At 37.9% G+C, this 23,947-nt stretch overlaps 2 protein-coding genes across 2 annotated transcripts; both read left to right on the forward strand.

The window, feature by feature from the left end:
* The first annotated feature begins 871 nt into the window (after positions 1-871).
* Positions 872-7,138, forward strand: LOC121745320 (transcription initiation factor IIF subunit alpha-like). The gene is made up of 9 exons (XM_042139176.1): positions 872-1,283; positions 1,935-2,087; positions 2,998-3,143; positions 3,213-3,583; positions 4,088-4,203; positions 5,078-5,218; positions 5,494-5,706; positions 5,828-6,040; positions 6,731-7,138. Exons 1-9 carry the CDS (start codon positions 1,113-1,115, stop codon positions 6,827-6,829), a joined length of 1,623 nt encoding a protein of 540 aa, XP_041995110.1. The 5' UTR covers positions 872-1,112; the 3' UTR covers positions 6,830-7,138.
* A 14,577-nt stretch (positions 7,139-21,715) lies between these two features.
* Positions 21,716-23,186, forward strand: LOC121744175. The gene is made up of 2 exons (XM_042137622.1): positions 21,716-22,270; positions 22,550-23,186. The coding sequence occupies exons 1-2, from the start codon at positions 21,850-21,852 to the stop codon at positions 23,050-23,052; spliced, it is 924 nt and encodes a 307-aa protein (XP_041993556.1). The 5' UTR covers positions 21,716-21,849; the 3' UTR covers positions 23,053-23,186.
* Positions 23,187-23,947: the final 761 nt, after the last annotated feature.

Raw genomic sequence — 23,947 nt, forward strand, 5'->3', positions numbered from 1 at the left:
AATGCATAATTTCAACTCCTTAATCAATGCATGAAATTAGCCTTATCAATGTGCTTAAATCTTACGAATTTCAACAAATAGGAAACAAAATATCAACAAAAGGGTAAGATCGTCATTCTATTATCATATCATTATTTTCGTATTTTTTTATATCAACATAGTGTATTATAAATATCAAAACAATGACATGAGTATTTCAACACAAGTACACGAAAATATCAACATAGTTTTATTGAGATTTTACATGCATTATGTTAAGATTTTACATGTATTATATTGAGATTTTACATGCATTATGTTGAGATTTTACATGAATTATATTGAGATTTTTTTAGGTATTTGTTGATAAAAATCTGCTTATCAACATATACGAAAAACTGAAATAAAAATCATCAAATTCCATCATCCGAACGTCGTCAGAACATATGCAATTGGGATCTCTTTAGAATCCTTATAAAATTATCTTTAAATTGATATATTTTTTGCGCAAAAATAATTTAAATCGAGTGAGTTACGTAAATTTAAAATTTTGAAATAATTTAAATAAGAGAGAATTGACATTAATACCCTTTAATTTTATTTAATAATTATTTAAATTTAAAATATAATCTACTTAATATTATATCAAACACTGAATCTCTTAATTTAATAGTTAAAAATTGATCTTGATTTTGAATTACTAATTAATTAACAATTGATCAGATCCCTATAGAGCGTTAAATAAATTAGTCAAAATATAAAACGTAATACAAGAAAAAAATTATGAAAACATTATATCTCAAATTATTACATCAACATAAATATTATGGTGTGTCTATTTTTGAATAACAGTAATCTTCCACATATATTAGGAGAGAATTTAGATTTTCAATGTTTATAGAAAAGGGTTTACTACGAAACAGAGAGTGAATCGATCTCCGATCCTAAATTAGATTTATTTCTGAAAGAAAGCGTTTGCCTTTGATCGACGAGGTTGAATTCAAGCTTCTCAGCTCTAATATTACCTGAACCCTAACATCGATTTGTCTACACCCTAGCACCCCCTTGATTTTCAATTACTCTGTCATTCCTAATTGTGGGTTTTTATATCAGTAAATTAGGAAGGGGGAAAGATGTCAATTGATTTGATATTGAAGCCGTCGTGCGGTGCCTGTGGATCGACGACGGAGCTCTACGGCAGCACGTGCAAGCACCTGACGCTATGCGTGAGCTGTGGCAAATCTATGGCCGAGAAACGTTCCAAGTGCTACGAGTGCGGAACCCCTATCACTCGCCTGATTAGGGTTCGTCATTATTGGAAAAATTTATTGAAAATTTTCAGAAATAATTTGATGTATCTTATCCCTACATTAATTTCAGTATGCTTCTGCAGATAACTGGATGATACAACTCTAAATCTGTTGGATGTCAATTTGAACGCAGACTCTTAATGGTTATATTTATATCGGTTATCTGTAGACAATTTGGAGTTCTGAATATTAAGTGAATGAGTTGTCATTTCTGTGACTCGAGTAATTCAAAGGTTTTTCTAGCAATCGTAATCATTGGTTAACTTCTCCATCCAAGTATAAGAGAATGGATTGTTTGTTTCTGTTAATATACTTTTACATGAACTAAAATATCAAGTTAGTTGGTGTGCTTTAGCATCTGAAGTCAAAATGATGGTTGTCTGTTTTTGTCTGTAGGTTTCCAGGTTCTAGTTGACATGGCATGTTATATAACCAAAACTTAAAGTACATTTATGAGTTTTAACTTTAACCATTTTTGGAGATAGTTTAGAGGCTCTAAAACTTGCATTGTTGTTAACATTTGGCACAGAGAAAGTGAATATTGGTGATTGAACTGCATTCAATATTCTGTTCTTATGCTCACTTGCATCAGAGATCATTTTCCTTGACATATGTTTAAAAGTGGATGTTATCTGTTGAATGTAGGAATATAATGTACGTGCCAGTTCCAGCAACGACAAAAATTATTTCATTGCAAGATTTGCCTCAGGATTACCAAATTTTAAGAAGAAGAATGAGAATAAATGGACCTTGCAGAAGGAAGGTTTGCAGGGGCGCCAAGTGACTGACACTCTGCGGGTACTTCTTGTCCTGAATCAATATCTAGTTTCCATTTGTTGAAACTTGCTATATCATTACTATTTTTTTGTGGAAGAGTTCTGTCATGCATGTGATCGTCTAATTTTCCAATCTCCTAACATGTCCTTCTGTAGACAATTGCGAATCTGTGATGTTGTTCCAGTAGCCTTGTCGTTAGGAAATAATCTTTTATGTTCATATTTTCTCAACTTTGTTATTTGTAGTTGAGGAAGTCGCTATACATGGGTGGATCCAAAATTTGAAAATGAGTCAGCTGAAAAATAAACTATTTGGCACACTCAATTTTATATACATACCAAAATATTTTGGTGTTCACACAAGCTGTGCCTTGTGGAACTTCAATGCATAAACTCATCAATAACTGATTTTGTATGTTATATACTAACAGAATCTCTTTCAATTCAAAGTGTTAACAAAATTTCTTATATTTGGGTTGGGCTAAATTTGGTTAGTCTTAATAAAATGCTCCCTCCAACCCATTATCGATGACACATTTTTTGGTCACGGATATTCAGGAGAGTTGAAAAGTGGTGTGAGGAATTTATATTATTTAAAGTTCTATGAGTAATAAATATGTCTTAAAAAGAAAACGTGTCATGTATAATAAGGTGGCCTAAAAAGGAATACATGCCATGAATAATGGGACAGAGGGAGTACATGGGTATAAGAAAATGTTTTAGGCTGGAGAACAATGCAGCCACTGAATAGATCCACCCCTGTTGCTATAGTAATCTTCATGACCATTCCCACTTTTCTTGGACTGAGGTATATTTAGAATAAGATTACTGCAAACACTGAATTTTAATTGGCAGATTCAGCACATTCTTTTTTTCTTTTTTTTATGTCATTCGATAACCGATTGCATTCATCATTTAATTTTTCTCTGTAGGAGAAATTCAAGAATAAACCTTGGCTACTGGAAGACGAAACGGGTCAGTTTCAATTCCATGGTCACCTTGAGGGCACACAGACAGCCACATATTATCTTCTAATGCTTCAAGGAAAGGAATTTGTTGCTATTCCTGCTGGGTCCTGGTAATCAGCATTGCTTTACGCCCATGTTATTACTCTTTTGAATATGCATTTCATAGTTATTGATTATAGGTACAATTTCAACAAAGTGGCACAATATAAGCAACTAACCTTGGAGGAAGCCGAAGAAAAAATGAATAATAGAAGGAAAACAGCTGATGGCTACCAGAGATGGATGATGAAAGCAGCAAACAATGGAGCTGCAGCCTTTGGTGAAGTTGAGAAGTTTGATGGTCGGGAAGGTGCATCTGGTAGTGGGAGGGGGCGCAAAAAAACTACAGGGGATGATGATGAAGCCAATGCTTCAGATAGAGGAGACGAAGATGAAGATGAAGAGTCAGCAAGAAAAAACAGGTTGGGTCTCAACAAGAAAAGTGGGGATGACGATGAAGAAGGTCCAAGAGGTGGTGACCTTGACTTTGATGACGATGATATTGAGAAGGGTGAGTGTTGATATTTTTCTCTTCGTTCATGATTCTGTTACTGGATTCTCATATGCATGTGGTGGTTTGAGTGTGTAGGAAAAGTAGAGATGGTTCTATCATGTGGTCAGTTAGCAATGACTTGTGATGTCATCCCACAGAAATTTCTCACTTTCTCAATTTAAATTTATCTTTGCCAGCCATCTGCTATAGACCTTTCAAGTTCATGCATCATATATACAATGCTCTGTATCTGTCATATGTTACCATTAAACACATTTTTCAACAAACTTAAGTTTTGAAATTAAATTTTTTTGCTAAAATATAATTTGAAATAGAGTTTATGCTTTCTAATTCTCGGTTTACTTCTTTTTCAAGCGAATTTTTTTAGAAATTTAGAAAACTAATTTCAGAACTCACTAAACCTTCAGTTGGTGTAAACCGTATTCATAGTAGAGACACATATGGAGTGGCTATTACCTAGGAAAGGTCATCCCCCTCTGACCTTTTGATGATTGTCATCAGGTGATGATTGGGAACATGAAGAAATTTTCACTGACGATGATGAAGCAGTTGGGATTGATCCAGAGGAACGTGAAGATTTGGCCCCTGAGATCCCTGCACCTCCAGAAATTAAGCAGGTCATAATTTGCTGTTATTCTACCTTTAGAACTTAGCTGAGTTTCATATATACTGGAATGAAGGAACCTCATGATAAATACTCAATAAAATCTTCCATTTGCTTAAAGATGCATGCATATGTTTCTTCGATGTTGCAAGTTTGAATGATCCCTATTCATGGAGTAGCTGATGTTGCATAAATCATACTCCCTCCGTCCCAAGGAAGATGACCCCTTCCTTGGGCGGTACAGGATTTTATGCACTTTTATTTTGTGTGTTAAATGGAGAGAGTAAAGTAAGAGAGAGGGAATAAAGTAGAGATAAAGGGGTTTCCATTTTAAGTAATGGGTCATCTTGGTTGGGACAAACCAAAAAGAAAAGTGGGTCATCTTTAATGGGACGGAGGGAGTACAATTTCTTGAGTGCTATCAGTTATTATGTCAAGATGTTAGCTGTTTAAAATTCTTATAGCTGATAAGCATATAAGCTAGGTAGACCTAACTAAACCAAAATCAAGGATGTCCCGTAATGGCAAAAAGAGACATTATTTCATGGACGGAGGGAGTACATGTTATAGGTTTTCAAGGAACTAACTTTAGATGATGAACTTCTTCCTGGTCTTTTTATAGTTTGAAAGGCACTGCACTGTAGTATGCACGGTGGATCACATGAGTCTGGCTGAATGTGCAACTTAAAAAAAGATAGTTTGTTTTGCAGTCCTTTTTATTTGGAGCAAATGATATATTGTTTCCCTGCCAACCTTTTATTTTCATTTCTCATAGGACATTGACACAACCACTAAATGATTATGACATCCATTACCGCCATGCATGTGTTGTGATTGAAGCCCCGGTTTAAATGATGGTGTTATTCTGGATATTTCGTTTATCTCAGGATGATGAGGATGAGGATGAAGCTGACGAAGAAGATAAGGAGGGAGGACTGAGTAAATCTGGAAAAGAGCTGAAGAAGCTACTTGGGCGGTCTAATGGGCTGAATGATTCCGACTCCGAGGATGACGACGATGACGATGATGTATGTTGTTTGATGCCACATTCTAGTTTGTTGTTTTTATCTCAAGGAGTTTATGTGAACACACAAACACATTGCCTTGGTGGTGCGGATTTTGAACCTGATAAACATCCAATGTCCTGCACATGGTTTCTTGGAAACGAACCTATTTGCATTGTTTGGAAGTTTATGAGAAAAAAATTTAATTTTGTTTTTCAATGAAGTTAAAATTTTTAATTCTTCAACTCAAGGTTCTGAACCCAGATTTTCTGGATATTTAATTTTTCCACCTATGTTAGGCGGATGATGATATATCACCAGTAATCGCCCCAAAGAAGGAAGCTCCTAAAGAGGAGCCAGTTCATAACAACAGTCCCCTTAAAGCAACAAATTCCACAGCTGGTCGTGGGACACCATCTACTTCAAAATCGTCCAAGGGGAAAAGAAAAGTAGGCAGTGATGATTCAAAAACACCGAACAGTGCACCTTTAAAGAAAGTGAAAACAGAAAATGTGAGATTGCATTTGTGCAGCAGTGCTCATTTACTCTTATGCTGGTCCTCCGGTTCTTCCATAGGTCAATACTTTGTGTTTGTGGTTGGTTTATTCAGTGGAATCTTTTATTGGAATACAGGAAACAAGAGCTGTGAAAGATGAGAATGCTTCATCCTTAAAAAGCGCTGCACATCCTAAAGGTGCAATGCCACCCACATCATCAAAAAGTGTGTCGGCACCAGCAACTGGACCAGTTACTGAAGAGGAAATTAGGGCTGTTCTACTACCAAAGACGCCAGTGACCACGAAGGATCTTCTGGCTAAATTCAGATCCAGATTGAAGACAAAAGAGGTCAGGAAATTCATCTTCCGTTGTTTTTTCTCCCTCAAATTACCTTATGCTATTCATGTTTTAAATTTTCTTTTTTCTTCGGTTCTTACATCTTTTCAACACTTGTGAAAAGTTAAATTGTTGTTGGATCTAATAGTTTTATTAAAAGTTATGGAATATCTGCCGTTTGTGGATTTACAACTATCAGAAAGATCAAATAAAACTGAAGTCCCATTGCTTATGAATGTATTTGGTTCTTTTGATGCTTCTACTTGAATGACCAGAATAAAAAGTACCTCCTTTGATTATAGTCGAAGCTACTTTTATCCCTGTGGTCATCTCACTGCTAGTGTTTTTGAAAAGTAAATTGTCATTGTATTGTGTTGTTGCACGAAATCCCTGACCAGGCTTCAAGTTATAGTGATTAGAGAGTCTGTACAAATAGGTGTTGGACGTACGGCAGCCATATTAACAGTTATAGATGATTCTGGTTTATGAGTCCTATTTTAACATGTCTTCACAGTTGTGAGCCTATTTGCCAGCACATCACCCATCCTATGCTTAGGCTCCAGTGACACAACTTTGGCCATGACAGGCTCCTTATGTTTTAAGCTCTTTGTAAATTCATGCAAGATTTGTATGTGGCTCATAGTCAAATTCTCAGCATTTGTCTTGGAAATGTTAACTCTAGGCAAGTTTGTGTGGATGCAGGAAAAGGATGCTTTTTCAGCTATAATGAAAAGGATATCAAAGATCCAAAAGACCAATGGTGCCACAAACTACGTAGTTCTTAGAGATAACTTGGCGTAGTGACTTTATACCTCCTTGCAACAAAAGTTGGTTTATTTTGGGAATACAAATTGGTGGAACGCCAGAGAGAACAATACGAACCAATGATCAATTCGGTTGCTGAAGTCGTCTTCTTCTTCTTTTCTTTGGGATGCATTGCCTTTATATAGCCATAATAAGGATACATCATCCTTAACGCTGGTGACGAGACTTACATTTGGATACAATATAGTTAACCTACACTAGACGTGTGCCGCTATCTGAAACAAAGATTTGTATTGTTGTATACATCGGGATCTGTGTTGCATCTATCCAAATGATACTTGCTCACATCTAATCTAGAAGGCATCCATTCCCCATCCCAAAAGGAAGTTACTAGTTTTAGTACTTCATCCGTTCCCTCATAGTTGAGACGAAATTTTTCGGCACGGAGTTTAAGAAGTGATGTTGAATGTGTTAACTAAATAGATAAAAAAGTAAGAAATGTAAAAAAGTAGAAAGAATAAAGAAAAAAATGAATAAAGTAAGAAAGAAAAATGTTACTATATATGAAAATGACTCAACTATGTGAGAACTTTACGAAATAAAAAAATGACTCAACTATAAAGGAACAAGAACAGATAGAGTATAATTTATTTAGACATGATGTGCGTTCATTGAATCAATTTAACTGAAACAAATTGGGAGTAGTTATCAGTGAAACATCAAAAACTGAAAATGCAAACAAGGGTAGACAGTTTTAAAGACCAAGTTTCCAAGATACAAGGCTTTCTTATTATAACGAGTTGTTCAAAAGGGCTTCCCGTCCTTCCATCAAATATTCTGCTTTTTCCTGGATATTCGGGTTCAAATACCCATGGATTCGCAGTTTGCTTACTGACTTCATATAATTTAGGAAACACTAGTTTTCTGGAAGCTTCTTGTTCATATCTCTCATCAAAAGGCGCTATTCGATAATGTCTGTCTAGCAAACCCCCTGCTAACCCGAGCGAACATTCAAATATCTGTCCTACATTCATTCGTGAAGGTACTCCTAATGGGTTGAAGACCATGCTATCAAATTTCGCTCAAATTAAATGATATTTCTAACCAATCCTTTATTATAACTAAATATCTACATAATATTTTTGGATTTCAGTTTTCATTTATTTTGCAATTTTCAATAACACTATTTATTGCAAGTGAAAATCCCAATTAAAGAGGTGCAACCCCTACACTAGTTTCCACATCACACACACATTTAAAAGCAGGGTTATACTAAAAAGGAGTATGAAAAATATACTCGACAAACTTTAACTTGGCTACTCTATCTTCTTTTTTGTCTTTTTCAGAAATTGGCCAAAGTATCTCTCACCCAATTAGCTTCTCGCGGTTGACTGCAACTTTATGGGTATTTTTAATAGAAAATGACTCATTAATTGCTACTCAAATTATTACTGGGTGAAGATTGTTACGTTTAGCTTTGGGCCTTTGGCTGCTACTAGTTTCCATATATAGTAGGGACAACTGCACATAGACGAGTGGTCGTCCAAGTTCATTACAATCACTCTCTCTACATATGCGAATATAGAAAACAGATTAAATTGGTTTTAAATTTTGTACGGCTCTTAATTAATTTGGAATTGTTTCTTTTTTTTTTCCTTCAAAAACACCAAACTTATTTGATAATTATATGGAGTATTTAATTCTACCTGATGATAGTAGTATATTTCTAAAATCCCCATTAGAATGAATCGACCCGTAATTGAGGAATAATGCAAATCCCAGACAAGCGCGGGACCCTCATTTCTAGCGGAATGGATCACCTCGTACACTATATACTACATTTGCTAATACACCATCATAAAGTGGACATGTAAATTTATATTGAGGGAAAGAAAATCTATTTCTAACATAATCTCTTTAGCCTTTCCGTGACTTTCTCTCTTTTGTTTTCTATTTCTAATATTTTAATCAAATTAATTGTGTTATCTCATTTTTAAAAAAATACTAATAATATCACATTGCTACTTATTCTGAACGAATTTATTATTAAGATTCCTACTTAAGCCAAATGATTTATTCTCAATGATTTCATAGCTATGATATACCACATGCTAAATACCGAGGATTTATAATATAAGTATTTTGATTATTTTAAAATATAAAATGGCAACATAAGTTTTTAGTGATTGTTTCAAAAGAATTTTTCTTTTATTATTTTCTTAATTTTTCATATTTAATTGAAACAAATTTCACGATATAAATGATTCCTATAAAAATAACAAATATTGCATGACTTATTCAAAAATTAAAATTTTGTTGTGATTATTTTTCACTCTAAAGTTCATGTGCTTTAAGTTGTTTAGGCTATATATATCATATACAAAATATCATAACTTTTCCCATTATTTTCTTCGCAAAGAAGAACACATTCGTGTATAAACAAGTGTATTTGCTTATATTATAGAAAGACATCGTGTGGCTAATTAATTAGGTTTAAATAGATTCATAATTCTCATAATAAGCATAATTCTCTTCGTAATAAAAAATTTAGATATGCTAATTACTAATACAATTATTTATAAAAAGAGTTAACGCATTTAGATTAAAAATGGTAAAGCGAGGAAATATGAGAGAGGTTGTATTGAAAATAGATTCTACCATAATTATGGGTTCCACATGTCCACTTTATAATGGTGTATTAGCAAATGTAGTATATAATGCATGAGGTGATCCCTTCCGCATTTCTAGTACTATCACTCATGTACTACCCTCGTATGCATTAAAACATATGCTAGTTGCTTAATCATTAAATTTTACAAGAATTTACACATAATTTTGGGTCGATGAAGTTTATCGTAATTGATTCCTGAATCTTCGAGCCTCCACATGGCATTGGCGGAGTGGGGTGATTAATCTAAAAAGTATAAGAGGAAGTGAGAAAAAGTTTAGTGGTGTTGGATATTGGTATCATATATGTAAAAAATCATGGATTAAATATGTCCGGTCAATGGATTTTGACCAAATAATAAATGTGACGAGATATTTAATTTTGTGAAATTAAATGACATAGCGTCGATCTACATTTTACGTAGATAAATGTACTATATTCACTTTCTCAAATCCGATTTCCGGTGAGTGAGAAATAGTGGATTAAAGTTGAGCATAATTAGCTTTTAATTAAAGCTTGGAGTTGGAGCTTAGGGAATAATTAACTAAGTGTTAATTATCCCACATTGGAGGATTAATGCATATTTTAATGTGATGTTACTTAATAATTATAGTGGACCAAGATGGGTGAAAGAGCCCACACGCGCGCCGCCGCCGCCCCCCCGCCCGCCCGAGCCCGTGCCCGTGGTCGCGGGCCGCGGGCCCGATCCCGATCTGGATCTTGGTCTTTGGGTGGTCTTTGGGCTTGGTGCTTGGCCCAAACTAATCTTTTTAGACCACCGCCGAGTCAGCAATCCAAGTGGCTTGACACATCGTCAAGCGAGGCACAGTCACGGCTGCCACATAAGAAATCCACATGCTCCACACGCGAAAGGCACACTACTGCCACACGCCTGTAACCGACGACGGTTACGAATTTGCCATGATGAGCCTTCAATGGCTTGGTTGACCATGCATGGTGGTTTGGCCTATAAATAGGCTAGCCATACCACTGCATTAGACACACAAAAACAAGCATTCTCTGCATTCATAAGCTCTCTCCCTCTCTCTGCATTGTCTTTCTGTCGAAGCTCTGCCCTCTCCTCCATCCAGTTCGCCGGAGCTCTGCTGATAGCGGTGCTGCTTCACCAGAGACGTAGCCGTTTTACCTTTGGGGACGACACGCCAAACTGAGAGCACTACCGGGGCGTATCTCGTCTTGCGGGAAGAGGCCTCCTCGACTCGGCTAATTCACGGTTTAGTTGTTTCATTTTTCCGTTGTAATTTTAAGTTCAGTTTCTCCTTTTGTATTCTTTCTTTTGGGTTGTATTACGTCCGGTTGTATCTCTTGTAATCCCCAGAAACCAACAATATATTCATTCAACTTGTTTAATTGTGAAGAGGACTGCACAGCCTAAATAGGCTTAGGGTTAATTACATATGATAAGATTTACCCTAGCTACAAATCAGGAAAAAAATAATTACAATCAATTACAAGTCAATTCCCTAATCTCTGCATATCTTCTTGATTTATTTCCAACACTCCCCCTCAAGTTAAACAATGTGATCACTCATTTTTAACTTACTCAATACTCCATGGAAGCTTCTTGAATCCACTGCTTTAGTGAGAATATCTGCTAACTGATCTTCTGACCGAACAAAGGGAAGGTCTATCACTTTTGCTTCTATGTTTTCTTTGATGAAGTGACGGTCTACTTCAACATGCTTTGTTCGATCGTGTTGCACTGGATTTTCAGATATACTGATCGCCACTTTATTGTCACAAAAGAGTCTACACGGCTCTTTAGACATCAATCCAAGTTCTGTCATCAACCTCTTCAGCCAGAGGATCTTAGTCAATCCACTCTTAATTCCACGAAACTCCGCTTCGGCACTCGACAGAGCTAACACCTTTTATTTTTTACTCCGCCAAGTTACAAGATTTCCCCCCACAAAGGTGAAGTATCCTGCAGTCGACTTCCGATCATTTGGTTTCCAACCCAATCTGCATCAGTGAACCCATGTACCTCCAAGTTCCCATGATTCTCGAACAAAACTCCATGCCCGGGAGTCCCATTTAGATACCGCACAATTCTCAAGGCAGCTTCCCAGTGATCGACTTGAGGCTTATGAATGAATTGACTAACTACCCCACTGCATAGGCAATGTCTGGTCTCATATGAGAAGGGTAGATAACCTTACCCACGAGACGTTGGTATCTAGTCTGGTGTGTAAGTTCAGCTCCTTCTGTCAGTCGAAGGCCATGATTCTGCACCATTGGAGTCTCTGCAGGCTTACAGTCCAGCATTCCAGTTTCCACCAAGAGATCCAAAACACACTTCCTCTGACTTATAAATATTCTCTTCTTGGACCGCATTACTTCAATTCCCAGAAATTATTTTAAGAGACCCAAGTCTTTCATCTCAAACTCGGTAAAAAGGTTCTTCCTCAACTGACTTATTTCCTCTTCATCATCCCCAGTGAGAATCATATCATCTACATAAATGATCAGGCAGGTGAGCTTTAAAAAAAAAATTAACTCCTATATAAGGGAGGAAATTACAAATAAACTTGATGTGAATCAAATTTACATTGTTATTCCCATAACTTTACATGATTTATATAGTTTGATGCTTGCAAAAGTGTGTTTTACGGTGTAGGAAGAGGAGTAAATGGTGAAACAAAGAAGGAGGCTCGGAGGGTGAAAAGCTGTGCAAAAAGCTCTCAAAAGTGGCCACCCGGCCGGGTGAATTTCATGCCCAATAATGTACCCAGCCGGGTGATTTCTGGAAGGCAGCGAGAGGACAGAAAGCTCTCAAAATTGGCCACCCGGCCGGGTGAATTTTATGCCTAATAATGTACCCGACCGGGTGGATCAATTTAACTGCAATATTGCAGTTTTATGAGGTAGTTTCCATAAGTGGAGAGAGGAAAAAAGGGCAGAAGATAGGGACGTAGGGGAGAGCATGTTATTGATTCAACAAAAATTGGAAGAAAAGGGGAGAGAGAGAGTGGATGTGACGGTTATTTTTTGGGCAGAGGGGGAATTGATTTTTGGAGAGAGGATATTGGGTAGAATTTGGAGGAGGAAAAAAGGTGTCAGGGGGGTTGACGTTTTTTTTGGCAGAGGAAAAAAAGAGAGAAAAGGGAGAAAGAGAGGAGGAAGAAGTTCCGGCCAACATTCTGACGATCCGTCTCCAAATCCCGATTCCACTCAACGAGAGCTTGAATCCTACGGTTTTTATTGCATATTTCACAATGTTTTTAGGCTAAGCTCTCTATGTTGCTCCAAGTTGTAATCTAGGATTTGTAAAAATGTTCTTACACCATTGAAATCATATGTTTGTGTCCAACAATGTGCTCAATATTTATTCACTATGTTTTTGGCTAATAACGTAGTGATGTTAATTCCTTTGCTATTGTCTCTTTAACATAGTTTAGGAGTGTTTGATTGTTGGATTGCTATTGAATTAGAATTGTTCAGAGGATAATTTAATAGTGGATTAGGTAAGTTCGCATAGTAGATGATCTTTAATTCCCGCGCTTCTGCAGGAATTTAATATCTTCGAAAATTAATTCATGGAACAAGTGTTCAGCTGACTGTGAATTATACGTCGCAAACATGTTCAGTGCACGCGATTAGGTTGATTAATTAATCCCAAATATGTGCTTTTAATATAGGTGTAGAACAATACAAGCCTAGTAAGCAACTTGGAGTGACATACTTCCCCATTCAAAGAGTCCGTCTTTCGTTAACTTGTAGCTTTAGATCATCATTAATTTGTAGAAATCAAAACCTTCAAATCAAGATCATTTTTAGTATGTTTTTCCTTTGTTTTGGAGTTAAATAGCCTACGCCTCCCTGTGGTTCGACACTCGAAGTACTACAATCGACTCTGTACTCTTGCAGATAGGTTGTAATATTAGAGCTATTTAATTAAACTTGTGTGTTTTTAATCCATTAATATAAAAGCTCAAAAATTACACATCAAGTTTTGGCGCCGTTGCCGGGGAGGCAACTGGTTATTTAATTTAGGATTCTTTTTATTTTTATCTTTGTATAGTTTTCTAACATTTTAATTTTTTGTTTCAGAGTTGTAGCTAGAAGACTAAGTCGAGCCAACGACTTTAAACAAAGGCGCTAGTTGGGAGGCAACCCAATGAGTTTTTAGTTTTCTTTATTTTCTCTTAATAAATCGAGGGTTTTGTTCGCTCAATTCTTTCCTTCGATGTATTTTATGAATTGAGTATTTTGTTTTCTTTTTGTTGTTTTAATTTTTCTTTTTGTAGGAGCAACGTGGAGATAGGATTCACATTCGAGCTTATGAGGAAGCACACCTACAAAGGAAAATACACCCGCCCTCCCACCCGAATGCACTATGGATATCATGCCAAGTTTGGGGGAGTATTCTTTCCCTTTACTTTTTATGTTCTTCCTTGCTTGCATTGAGGACAATGAAGCATTCAAGTTTGGGGGGGTTGTTTGAAGTTGACTGATTTTTTATGCATGATGCATGTTTATTGGGTGTATTATATGCTAAAGTGTTGTGAATCATGTAATTGACGGGTGCATGCTAGATCTTCGGCTTTCTGGTTGGGAAATCTTGCTTGATCTTACTTGATCTTTGAAGCTTAGGATGGATAGAATATGTGCATGAATTTATTTGAAAGAGCATGTTGTGACTACATCCGATTTCTTGAGTTGAGGAGAGTATGAAAGTCATATGTCTTGTGGAAATTATTTTGGATCAATTTGCTTTATCGAGTTGCGTGCTTGTATTCATTTGTGTCAACGATATGGGAGGATAAGGCACTAGGATGAACTCTATGGCCAAATGATCACATGCCTAGTCCTACACATGATCCCCTAGAAGCCACTTTGAGCTTAATTTCCTATCATTTGTGTAAACACGTAGCCTATCACTTAGCTAATTAAATAAGCCTCATTTTAGCCTCATCGAAAGACCTTGCTACTATTTGGGTGCTAAATACAAGTTAGAGCTTTGTGGTTTGAGTTTGAGTGTGGGTGGTGAAATGTAAAGAGTAGACATATTTAGACTTGATGTAATGTGAAAAAAATGAAGTTCTTAGAAAAGAAAGAAAAAGAAAAAGACGACCTCCAAATTTGCAAAAGTCGAGGTCTTTATCAAAAAAAAAGTTTGATGGAATAAAGATAGAGCTTCTATATTTGTTTGAAGTAATCTTGTCTAGAATAGATCTCAAGTTTGGGGGAGTTCGAGTTTGGTTGTAAATTTTTTTCGTTGATTAATCTTTGGAAGGAAGTTGTAGGAATGAAGAATTTGGCACTCAAATGTGTAGCCTTTGAGCTCACTATCCATATTTATCCTACCTCATCCCTAGCCTCATTACAACCTCGAATTAAGACCTTGGACCTTATTGTTGATGCTTGTGGATGCTTTGTAAATAACTTGGTAGAGTTAATGAAGTTTGATTTGAAATCCGCGAGTCTATGTGATAAGTAATGTTTGACGAGTCAATGATGACGGTTTGAGTTGTATGATCACATGCTTGGACTTACTTTGAAATGCACCTTGACTTGAAGTTCTAGGTTGATAAGTGATAGGTTCATGACAGTGGGAAATCTTGATTGGAATTGTTGGGGGTTTAGACTTTGTCATTCATGTCTCTACAGGATTCATTCTTTTGAAAACTTTTGAAAAAACTTTTGTGAGTTGAGCTTCAAAGTGTTGTGTTTTATATGATCTTGCCCGAGGACGAGCAAGTAAATAAGTTTGGGGGTATTTGATGTGAATCAAATTTACATTGTTATTCCCATAACTTTACATGATTTATATAGTTTGATGCTTGCAAAAGTGTGTTTTATGGTGTAGGAAGAGGAGTAAATGGTGAAACAAAGAAGGAAGCTCGTAGGGTGAAAAGCTGTGCAGAAAGCTCTCAAAAGTGGCCACCCGGCCGGGTGAATTTCATGCCCAATAATGTACCCGGCCGGGTGATTTCTGGAAGGCAGCGAGAGGACAGAAAGCTCTCAAAATTAGCCACCCGGCCGGGTGAATTTTATGCCTAATAATGTACCCGGCCGGGTGGATCAATTTAACTGCAATATTGCAGTTTTATGCGGCAGTTTCCATAAGTGGAGAGAGGGAAAAAGGGCAGAAGATAGGGACGTAGGGGAGAGCATGTTATTGATTCAACAAAAATTGGAAGAAAAGGGGAGAGAGAGAGTGGATGTGACGGTTATTTTTTGGGCAGAGGGGGAATTGATTTTTGGAGAGAGGATATTGGGTAGAATTTGGAGGAGGAAAAAAGGTGTCAGGGGGGTTGACGTTTTTTTGGCAGAGGAAAAAAAGAGAGAAAAGGGAGAAAGAGAGGAGGAAGAAGTTCTCGCCAACATTCTGACGATCCGTCTCCAAATCCCGATTCCACTCAACGAGAGCTTGAATCCTACGGTTTTTATTGCATATTTCACAATGTTTTTAGGCTAAGCTCTCTATGTTGCTCCAAGTTGTAATCTAGGATTTGTAAAAATGTTCTTACACCATTGAAATCATATGTTTGTGTCCAACAATGTGCTCAATATTTATTCACTATATTTTTGGCTAATAACGTAGTGATGTTAATTCCTTTGTTATTGTCTCTTTAACATAGTTTAGGAGTGTTTGATTGTTGGATTGCTATTGAATTAGAATTGTTCAGAGGATAATTTAATAGTGGATTAGGTAAGTTCGCATAATAGATGATCTTTAATTCCCGCACTTCTGCAGGAATTTAATATCTTCGAAAATTAATTCATGGAACAAGTGTTCAGCTGACTGTGAATTATACGTCGCAAACATGTTCAGTGCACGCGATTAGGTTGATTAATTAATCCCAAATATGTGCTTTTAATATAGGTGTAGAACAATACAAGCCTAGTAAGCAACTTGGAGTGACATATTTCCTTTCAAAGAGTCCGTCTTTCGTTAACTTGTAGCTTTAGATCATCATTAATTTGTAGAAACCAAAACCTTCAAATCAAGATCATTTTTAGTATGCTTTCCTTTGTTTTGGAGTTAAATAGCCTACGCCTCCCTGTGGTTCGACACTCGAAGTACTACAATCGACTCTGTACTCTTGCAGATAGGTTGTAATATTAGAGCTATTTAATTAAACTTGTGTGTTTTTAATCCATTAATATAAAAGCTCGAAAATTACACATCAAAACTCCTATACTATAGACAGGAAGAAATTACAACTGATGTTAAGAGGGCTCGAACTCGGCACCTCATGCGAAAATGTCTAAGCTCTTTGCCGCTAGGTGATCTTTCCTCCCCTCTTCTTGAGAAATAGGGTGTGATCTAAATTACTCTGCTTGTATCCGTATTTCTTCATTACCTCAGTAAACCGTCCAAACCATGCCCTTGGTGACTGCTTCAAACCATAGAGCGTCTTTTTAAGTTTACAAACATCTCCTTCCTTGAACTCTCCATCAAATCCGGATGGGGCCTCCATATAGATTGGTTTGGTAAGCTCGCCATGTAGGAAGGCGTTAGTCACATCAAACTGATGCAGTGGCCAATTCTTTGCTGCAGCAATAGAGAATAGCATGCGGATAGTACTCATCTTCGCCACTGGTGAGAAGGTCTCCGCATAATCAACTCCATAGGTTTGCGTGTAACCTTTTGCTACCAACCTCGCTTTATAGTGCTCAATCGATCCATCCGGCCTTCTCTTGATTGTGAACACCCAACGACATCCCACTAATCTTGATCCCTCGGGTCTCAGACACACTTCCTATGTCTTGTTCTTCATTAGTGACTTCATCTCTACAATCATTGCCTCCCTCCAATGTGGAATTCCCATTGCTTCCTCGGCAGTTCTGGGAAGCTCTCCTTCATCATACAAGGCAGCCGAGAATGCCCTCGCTATCTCTGTCAAATTAGCTTTAGCCAGATTTGCCACTGAATATCTACTCCTCTTCGAGACGCGTTCTGGACTGTATCTCTTTGGTGGAACACCCCTTATGCTCCTATTTAGGAGTATATATTGTCCAGTATCCCCGTCAATCGCAACAACATTCTCCTCCGGTTCTGTGGCAGAGTCATTAGGAATAATTGTACTATTGATGCTGGTTTCAGGAATTACCTCGGATATCTCTGGAGGAAGACTATCAGGTTAAGACGATTGAGGAGGCTCTGTTGCCGACAAGACAGGCTTGGCGGCAGTACTAACTGTCTCTGTTGGTTACACGACAGAGTTTCTTGGATGTGACATAAACCAGCTTAGGGGTCCACTCGACCTATCGACAGTTCTACTTTCCCCCGACCACTAAGGATGGTGTAATAATACTCGCACTCCAAAAAATTACAATTCATAGTGGTTATTATCATCCTAGAGAATGAATCAAAGCACTGATAACCCTTTTGGTTTATTCCATACCCTAAAAAACATATTTTATGGCGCAAGCGGAAAATTTTGTTCTTTCGTGTTTAGGAACATGAACATACACAGAACACCCAAAGACTTTAAGTGGTAGCGTAAGAGGTTTGGGTACTTTGGCTAGAGAAGATAAAAGCTGGAGCGAAGTTTTCATACTCAATATTTTTGTAGGGAGACGATTCACCAAATAAACCTATGTAGCAACTGCCTCGGGCCACAAAAATTTTGGGACATTTGAGTCAAAAAAATAAGGCACGAGTGATTTCTAGAGTGATCCTATTTTCCTTTAAGCAACTCCGTTTTGTTCGGGGGTATAAGGACAAGAGGTTTGATGAACTAACCCTTTATCTTTGAAAAAATTTGACATTTCTCGATTGACAAACTCCCTCCCATTGTCAGACCTAAGCACTTTGATTTGTGTCTAAAACTGAGTTTGGATTGATTTGTAAAACAAGACAAATTTTTCATAAATTTTGGATTTATTTTTCAAAAAATATACCCATGTCATCCTTGAACAATCATCCACAAAAAGTAAGAAATATTTAAAACCATGATCACCAGTAACGGGCGCAGGGCCCCAAACATCAGCATGCACCAAAGGAAAAAGATTTTTAACATGAGTTTCAGTAGACTTAAAAGATTGTCTGTGGTTTTTCGCCAAAACACAAGATTAGCAATCAATATCCTTAAGATGAGAAAAATGAGGAAAAAGTAACTTAAAATAACCATGAGATGGGTGACCATAACGTCTATGCTACAACCAAGCTTCTTGAGTCGCAGATCCGTGAGCTAGCATTGCGGCACTGCCTTGGTGAGCCATCTCATCAACATAGTAGAGGTGTTGACGCTCAGTGCCATGCCCAATTATCCTCCTCGTCCTGATATCCTATAATACACAGAAATTATGATGCATTAATAGTGTGCAATTTAATTCATTCGTCACGTGGCTAATTGACATCAACTTATGTGATAGTTTTGGAACATAGAGACAATTCGACAATTTCAATGTAGGTGAGATCTCAATTGTCCCACTACCCTCTACTGATGTCAATTCCCCATCTGCAGTATGTATCTGACTTTTCATAATATCACTAAAATTTACAAAATCACTCTTATCATGCATCATCGTATCTGTTGCCCCACAATAAAAAATCCACCCTTTCTCCTTATCACTAGGTAATTTGTGCAAAATTTTAAAACTATTGGGACTAACAAACATACTATCACATGATATGGGGTCATTTTTCAAATTATGCAGAGTATAAGGTTCAGATTGTAAGGCACGGGGTATATGCTGCAATTTTCAAAAAATAGAGGGACTGTGCATTAAAGGATAAATTGGGCTGGGTTTTGCAAACCCTAGCCCATTACCTCCTTCACCAGACACGCCGCTGCTCCCCCCTCCGATTCTGCCGGTGAATGCAGCCTTCCCCATCTCCTCACTCCGTCTGCCACTGCAGCCGCCGTGAGGGGTGTCTCTCCATCAGCGCCCCTTCCTCGGGCGTTGGCCTCTGCTCCATTCTCCTCAACTCCGATGGCTAATTTCGCCTTCCCTTTCTGACTCTCCTCCCACTAATCCGAAAAACCAACCAATTTGAAGCAGGTTTCTCGGGTGTGCATTTTCATCCCGCAGTGAGAACACCAAAGCTTGGTCTTGTCGGGCTTATTTCCACCGCGGCGGTTGTTGGAGGCGGCAGAGTGTGGTGTCTGTTGTTCGGGACGCGGTGGGGCTGACTGAGGGGAAAGACATGTGTTTTGGGCTCCAAATCCAAAGCCCACTCCGCCCGAGATGGATCTCCGTTCGTTGCGCCGGTTTGGTCGGGGTTCGCCGACGGCATAATCTTCAGCCGTGTGGCCTCCCGTTTCACCCAGCCGTACGCGACGTCGACCGGAGGCGTCAGGCTCTCCTTGAGAATATCTCTTCTGATTCCCTCAGATTGAGGGTTTTATCCAGCTAAAAACTTGTATAATCTCCGTTGATTGGTGATGTCTCGATACTGACATACTCCTTTGTCGCAGCAGGTAATGGGTCTGCCTTGGCAGCGGCCGATCTCGACCCACATACCGTGCAAGGTCCTCCAGTAGGTTTTCAGATCCGTGTCCCCTTGGACAATCCGACTGACCTTGTCCTCCAAGTCGTAGATCAGATACGGATCCGACGTACTCTGGTACGTCACGACCAAGCTTTCCCAGATTGCTTTCGCACTTTGGTGATGAGCGAAGTCTCCGACAATATCGATCTCCATATTGTCTACGATCCAAGAGAAAACCAGTAGATCGGTCTCCTCTCATTCCAGATACTCCTTATCTGTTGATTCTGGGGGCGCCGACACTCCAGTGATGTGCCTCAACGCCCTTCTACTTCCGACGGCGACTGTAACATTCTTACTTGCTTTGAGTCTGGTATCACTGGGTTTAACGTCTTCTTCTTCTCCTGACATTCTGCAGGTTCTGTTGTCCGTCGCCTTCTGATCGGGACAAGGTATATTTGGCTGTGATGAATTATTTTCTGAGCCTCTGATTATCCTGCTCTGAAGCCATGTTGGATATTGGTATCATATATTCATTCAACTTGTTTAATTGTGCAGGGGACTACACGCCTAAATAGGCTTTGGGTTAATTACATACGGTAAGATTTACCCTATCTACAAAACTGGAAAAAAAATAATTACAATTAATTACAGATCAATTCCCTAATCTCCGCATATTTTCTTGATTTATTTCCAACAACGGGCGCACCGCGCATTATGTTTTTGCATTATAGTAAGTATTAGTAGTAATTAAAAACGCGATTGTACGCTAGTCTGTTCGCCATTGCAATAAATTTATATTTATGTTTAAGCTGTTGCATTCTTTTGCTAATAAAAATTTGATCAGTTTGAAGTAAAAGCATTAACTATATTTACAATCCTTTTTTATTATATTAACTATATTTGTTTAGATGGTGCATTTTAGTGTTCTGTGATGAGGCAATATTCTGCAATAGTGTTTGGTAGCATGGAACGTTAGAGTCGACGCAATTAGCTTATGAGTGGACTATTTATCAGGGATAAGGACAAAAAAAGTACTCCTTCCATCCAAATTAATAAAGATAGTAATTTTTCTCATTTAAGAAAGTTATAGTATTAAATTAGTTAAATAGAAAGGGAATAAAATAGATAAAGAGAAAAAATAATAAAAAAGAAAGTAAATCATCAAAAGAGAATAAAATAGAAGAAAGAATGTCATAAGAGAAATTAAAAAATACTCCTATAATTTTTATTAATAAAATACACGGCTCATTTAACTTAGACATCTTAAAAATGACCAAAAATGAACAAAATAAATAAGTACTATATATAATAGTTATGGAATAACAATTCCTAATAATAAATTACTACTATTTTCTAAGGAATGAAATCAAATGCTAATCAACATTGTACTATATTCTAGTAATTGGTTATGATCAATTTTAATTATCAAATAATAATTTCTCAATTAAATTTAAATACAAAAAATCAATGAAAAAATGGGGTACTAAAAATATAGAAAAAGGCAAATTTTCAAAATAATTAAAATATAATGTATCACCCCGTGCTCAATTATTATTATTATATTATTATTATTATTATTATTATTATTATTATTATTATTATTATTATTATCATTATCATTATTATTATTATTATTATCATATGCTACTTATTTGGATGAGATAGTGAACCTGGTCATATTTCCTACTTTCAGTACATTGGCTTCCACTCTTAGAAGCTCAACAAATGACTTTCCCGTAGACGTATCACCACATCTACCCTTTTCCCACACACACACACACACACTGTATATATATATATATATATATATATATCGACAACATGTCCTCATCCATACCATTAATAACTCACTCCATTTTCTTCTACATGTAAACATTGTTGCATCATAATCACCACATCTAGCTCACAATTCGCCATTAACATTTCTCTCCCTATAAAGGCTTAAACCGACCGTAATAGTGTGAAATCAGAATCTCGGAGATGGTGAACGTTCCGGTGAGGTTCAAAAGGGTTGCGGCCGCCTTCGACGAGATGTCGAGAGACAGGTCGTTCGAGAGCAGCGGCAGCGAGCATTCGGCCGATTTGTCCGATCTCGTCAACTCCTTCTTTGAGAGGGAGATTAGGGAGCAGAGAATAATAGTCGGTGGAGATGGCGATGGAGGCAGAGACGATGCGATTGAGATCGATGAAGATGAAGATGAAGATGAAAATGAACCCGGGAGTAACTCGCAGGACTCCAGAATTCGTGATTCTTTGAGAAAAATATTTGATCTCGGCGACGGAAGAAGCATTTCAAATGCGGTGGAGAAGGCGTTGTTGGAAGTTGTTGGCGATAATGATTCGTCGCCGGAGTTCAAGCGGCGGCTAATGGCCCGCCTGCGGAGTAGTGGCTTTGATGCCGGTGAGTCATTTTAAATTTTAATGCCTTGTTGACGCCACTTGATTTTAGTATCATATCAATGTAGATGCGAATTTATTCAATTCTTTATAGTATTAAAATTGGCCAATGCTCCTACTTGTTAATATAAAATCAGAAGAGCATTTCATCTATAACAAGGATTAACGATACAATATAGTTTTAAGTTTCCATTAAATTTCTCATTTTGTCATTTTATACGTCTGAACACATACTCTATTAACTCATGTTATCTCAAATGTAACAATGATAATGGAAAAACAGGCATTTGCAAATCCAAGTGGGAGAAGAGCGGAAGCAACCCGTCGGGGAATTACGAGTACATAGACGTCAACGCTGGTGGCAGCCGCTACATTGTCGAGGTTTCCTTGGCCGAGAAGTTCACAATCGCGCGCCCTACTGCGGCCTACACCTCCATGCTGGATGAATTTCCGGCGATCTTTGTGGGCAAGCCTGAGGAGATGAAGCAATTGGTGAGACAAATGTCGAAGGCGATTAGGAAGTCATTAAAGAGCGTGGGGCTGAACGTGCCGCCGTGGAGGCGCCTGAGCTACATGCAGGCAAAGTGGTTTGGCTCGTATAAACGAACCACTAATGAAATTTCAAGGGCGGAGGCGTTCAAGGATTTGGGTGGGAAAAGATTGGTTGGTTTTGCGACAGCGACGGCGACGGATTTGTCATTCTGCAGAAAGGATTTTGCAGCCAAACACGGCGTTAGAGTTGGGAATTTGGCTGCGCTTTTAAACAATCATGAACTGCTGCTCTAAATCTTTCAGGCAAAGCCTTGATAATTATTTATTGATTTGGGAAATGATAGTATATATCCTCCCCATTTTGATTCAATCAGTATCAGATTGTATTGTAGTTTTTTTCTGTAAAAATGTTGTTGAGATTGTATATACAAGTTACTAGCAAAAATCAATAAAAATCATGAAATTTCAGTAGTATTTTCGATTCTATAAGAGGTGATTGATTGATTCGACACACAGAGCCTAGTTAATTAGGCCATCCACAACGATTTTCCTATACCGTTCCTTAACCGTTTAGGGTTCCTATACCGTTCCTAAACCGTTCCTTAAACTACTATTTATGGGCCCCACTGTACCTTTTTACTCCATTCCTTAACTAAGGAACGGAACCTGCAACCCTCCGTTCCTTAGTCGTTCCTTAACCGTTCCTTAAATTACTATTCATTCAATTTCATTTCTTATTTTTATTTCCAACCCAATTCAATTAAAATAAACAAACGTTATTAAAAAACACACAACATTAAAAAAAATTACAACTTAAACTTTAAAAAAAAACACACAATTAAACGTGGGAAAATAAAAAAACTACTCCGCCGGCTAATCATCATCCGGAGGCGGTCGAGGTTGAGGGGGAGTCGGAAAGCCAAGTTGTGCTGCCATATGCACAATTCCGTTCCACCAGGCCGCGAATTGGGCGTACGAGAAGCGGGAAGTGTCTGCCATTGTGGCGGTCATGTACGCCACCATAAGTGTGTCCGAGCCTCCCCGCGAGCCCGATCCCGAGGGCGGTTGGCTTGATTCGCCTCGGCCCTTCCTCGCTCTAGCCGCCTTCGCCGCCTTCGTCCCTTGCGGCCGACGGCGCCCACGGCTGGATCCCCCGTATTCGCTGGCCATACCCGCAAACACCTGCGGT

This window comes from Salvia splendens, chromosome 8, assembly GCF_004379255.2.
Source record: "Salvia splendens isolate huo1 chromosome 8, SspV2, whole genome shotgun sequence".
Taxonomy (NCBI): domain Eukaryota; kingdom Viridiplantae; phylum Streptophyta; class Magnoliopsida; order Lamiales; family Lamiaceae; genus Salvia; species Salvia splendens.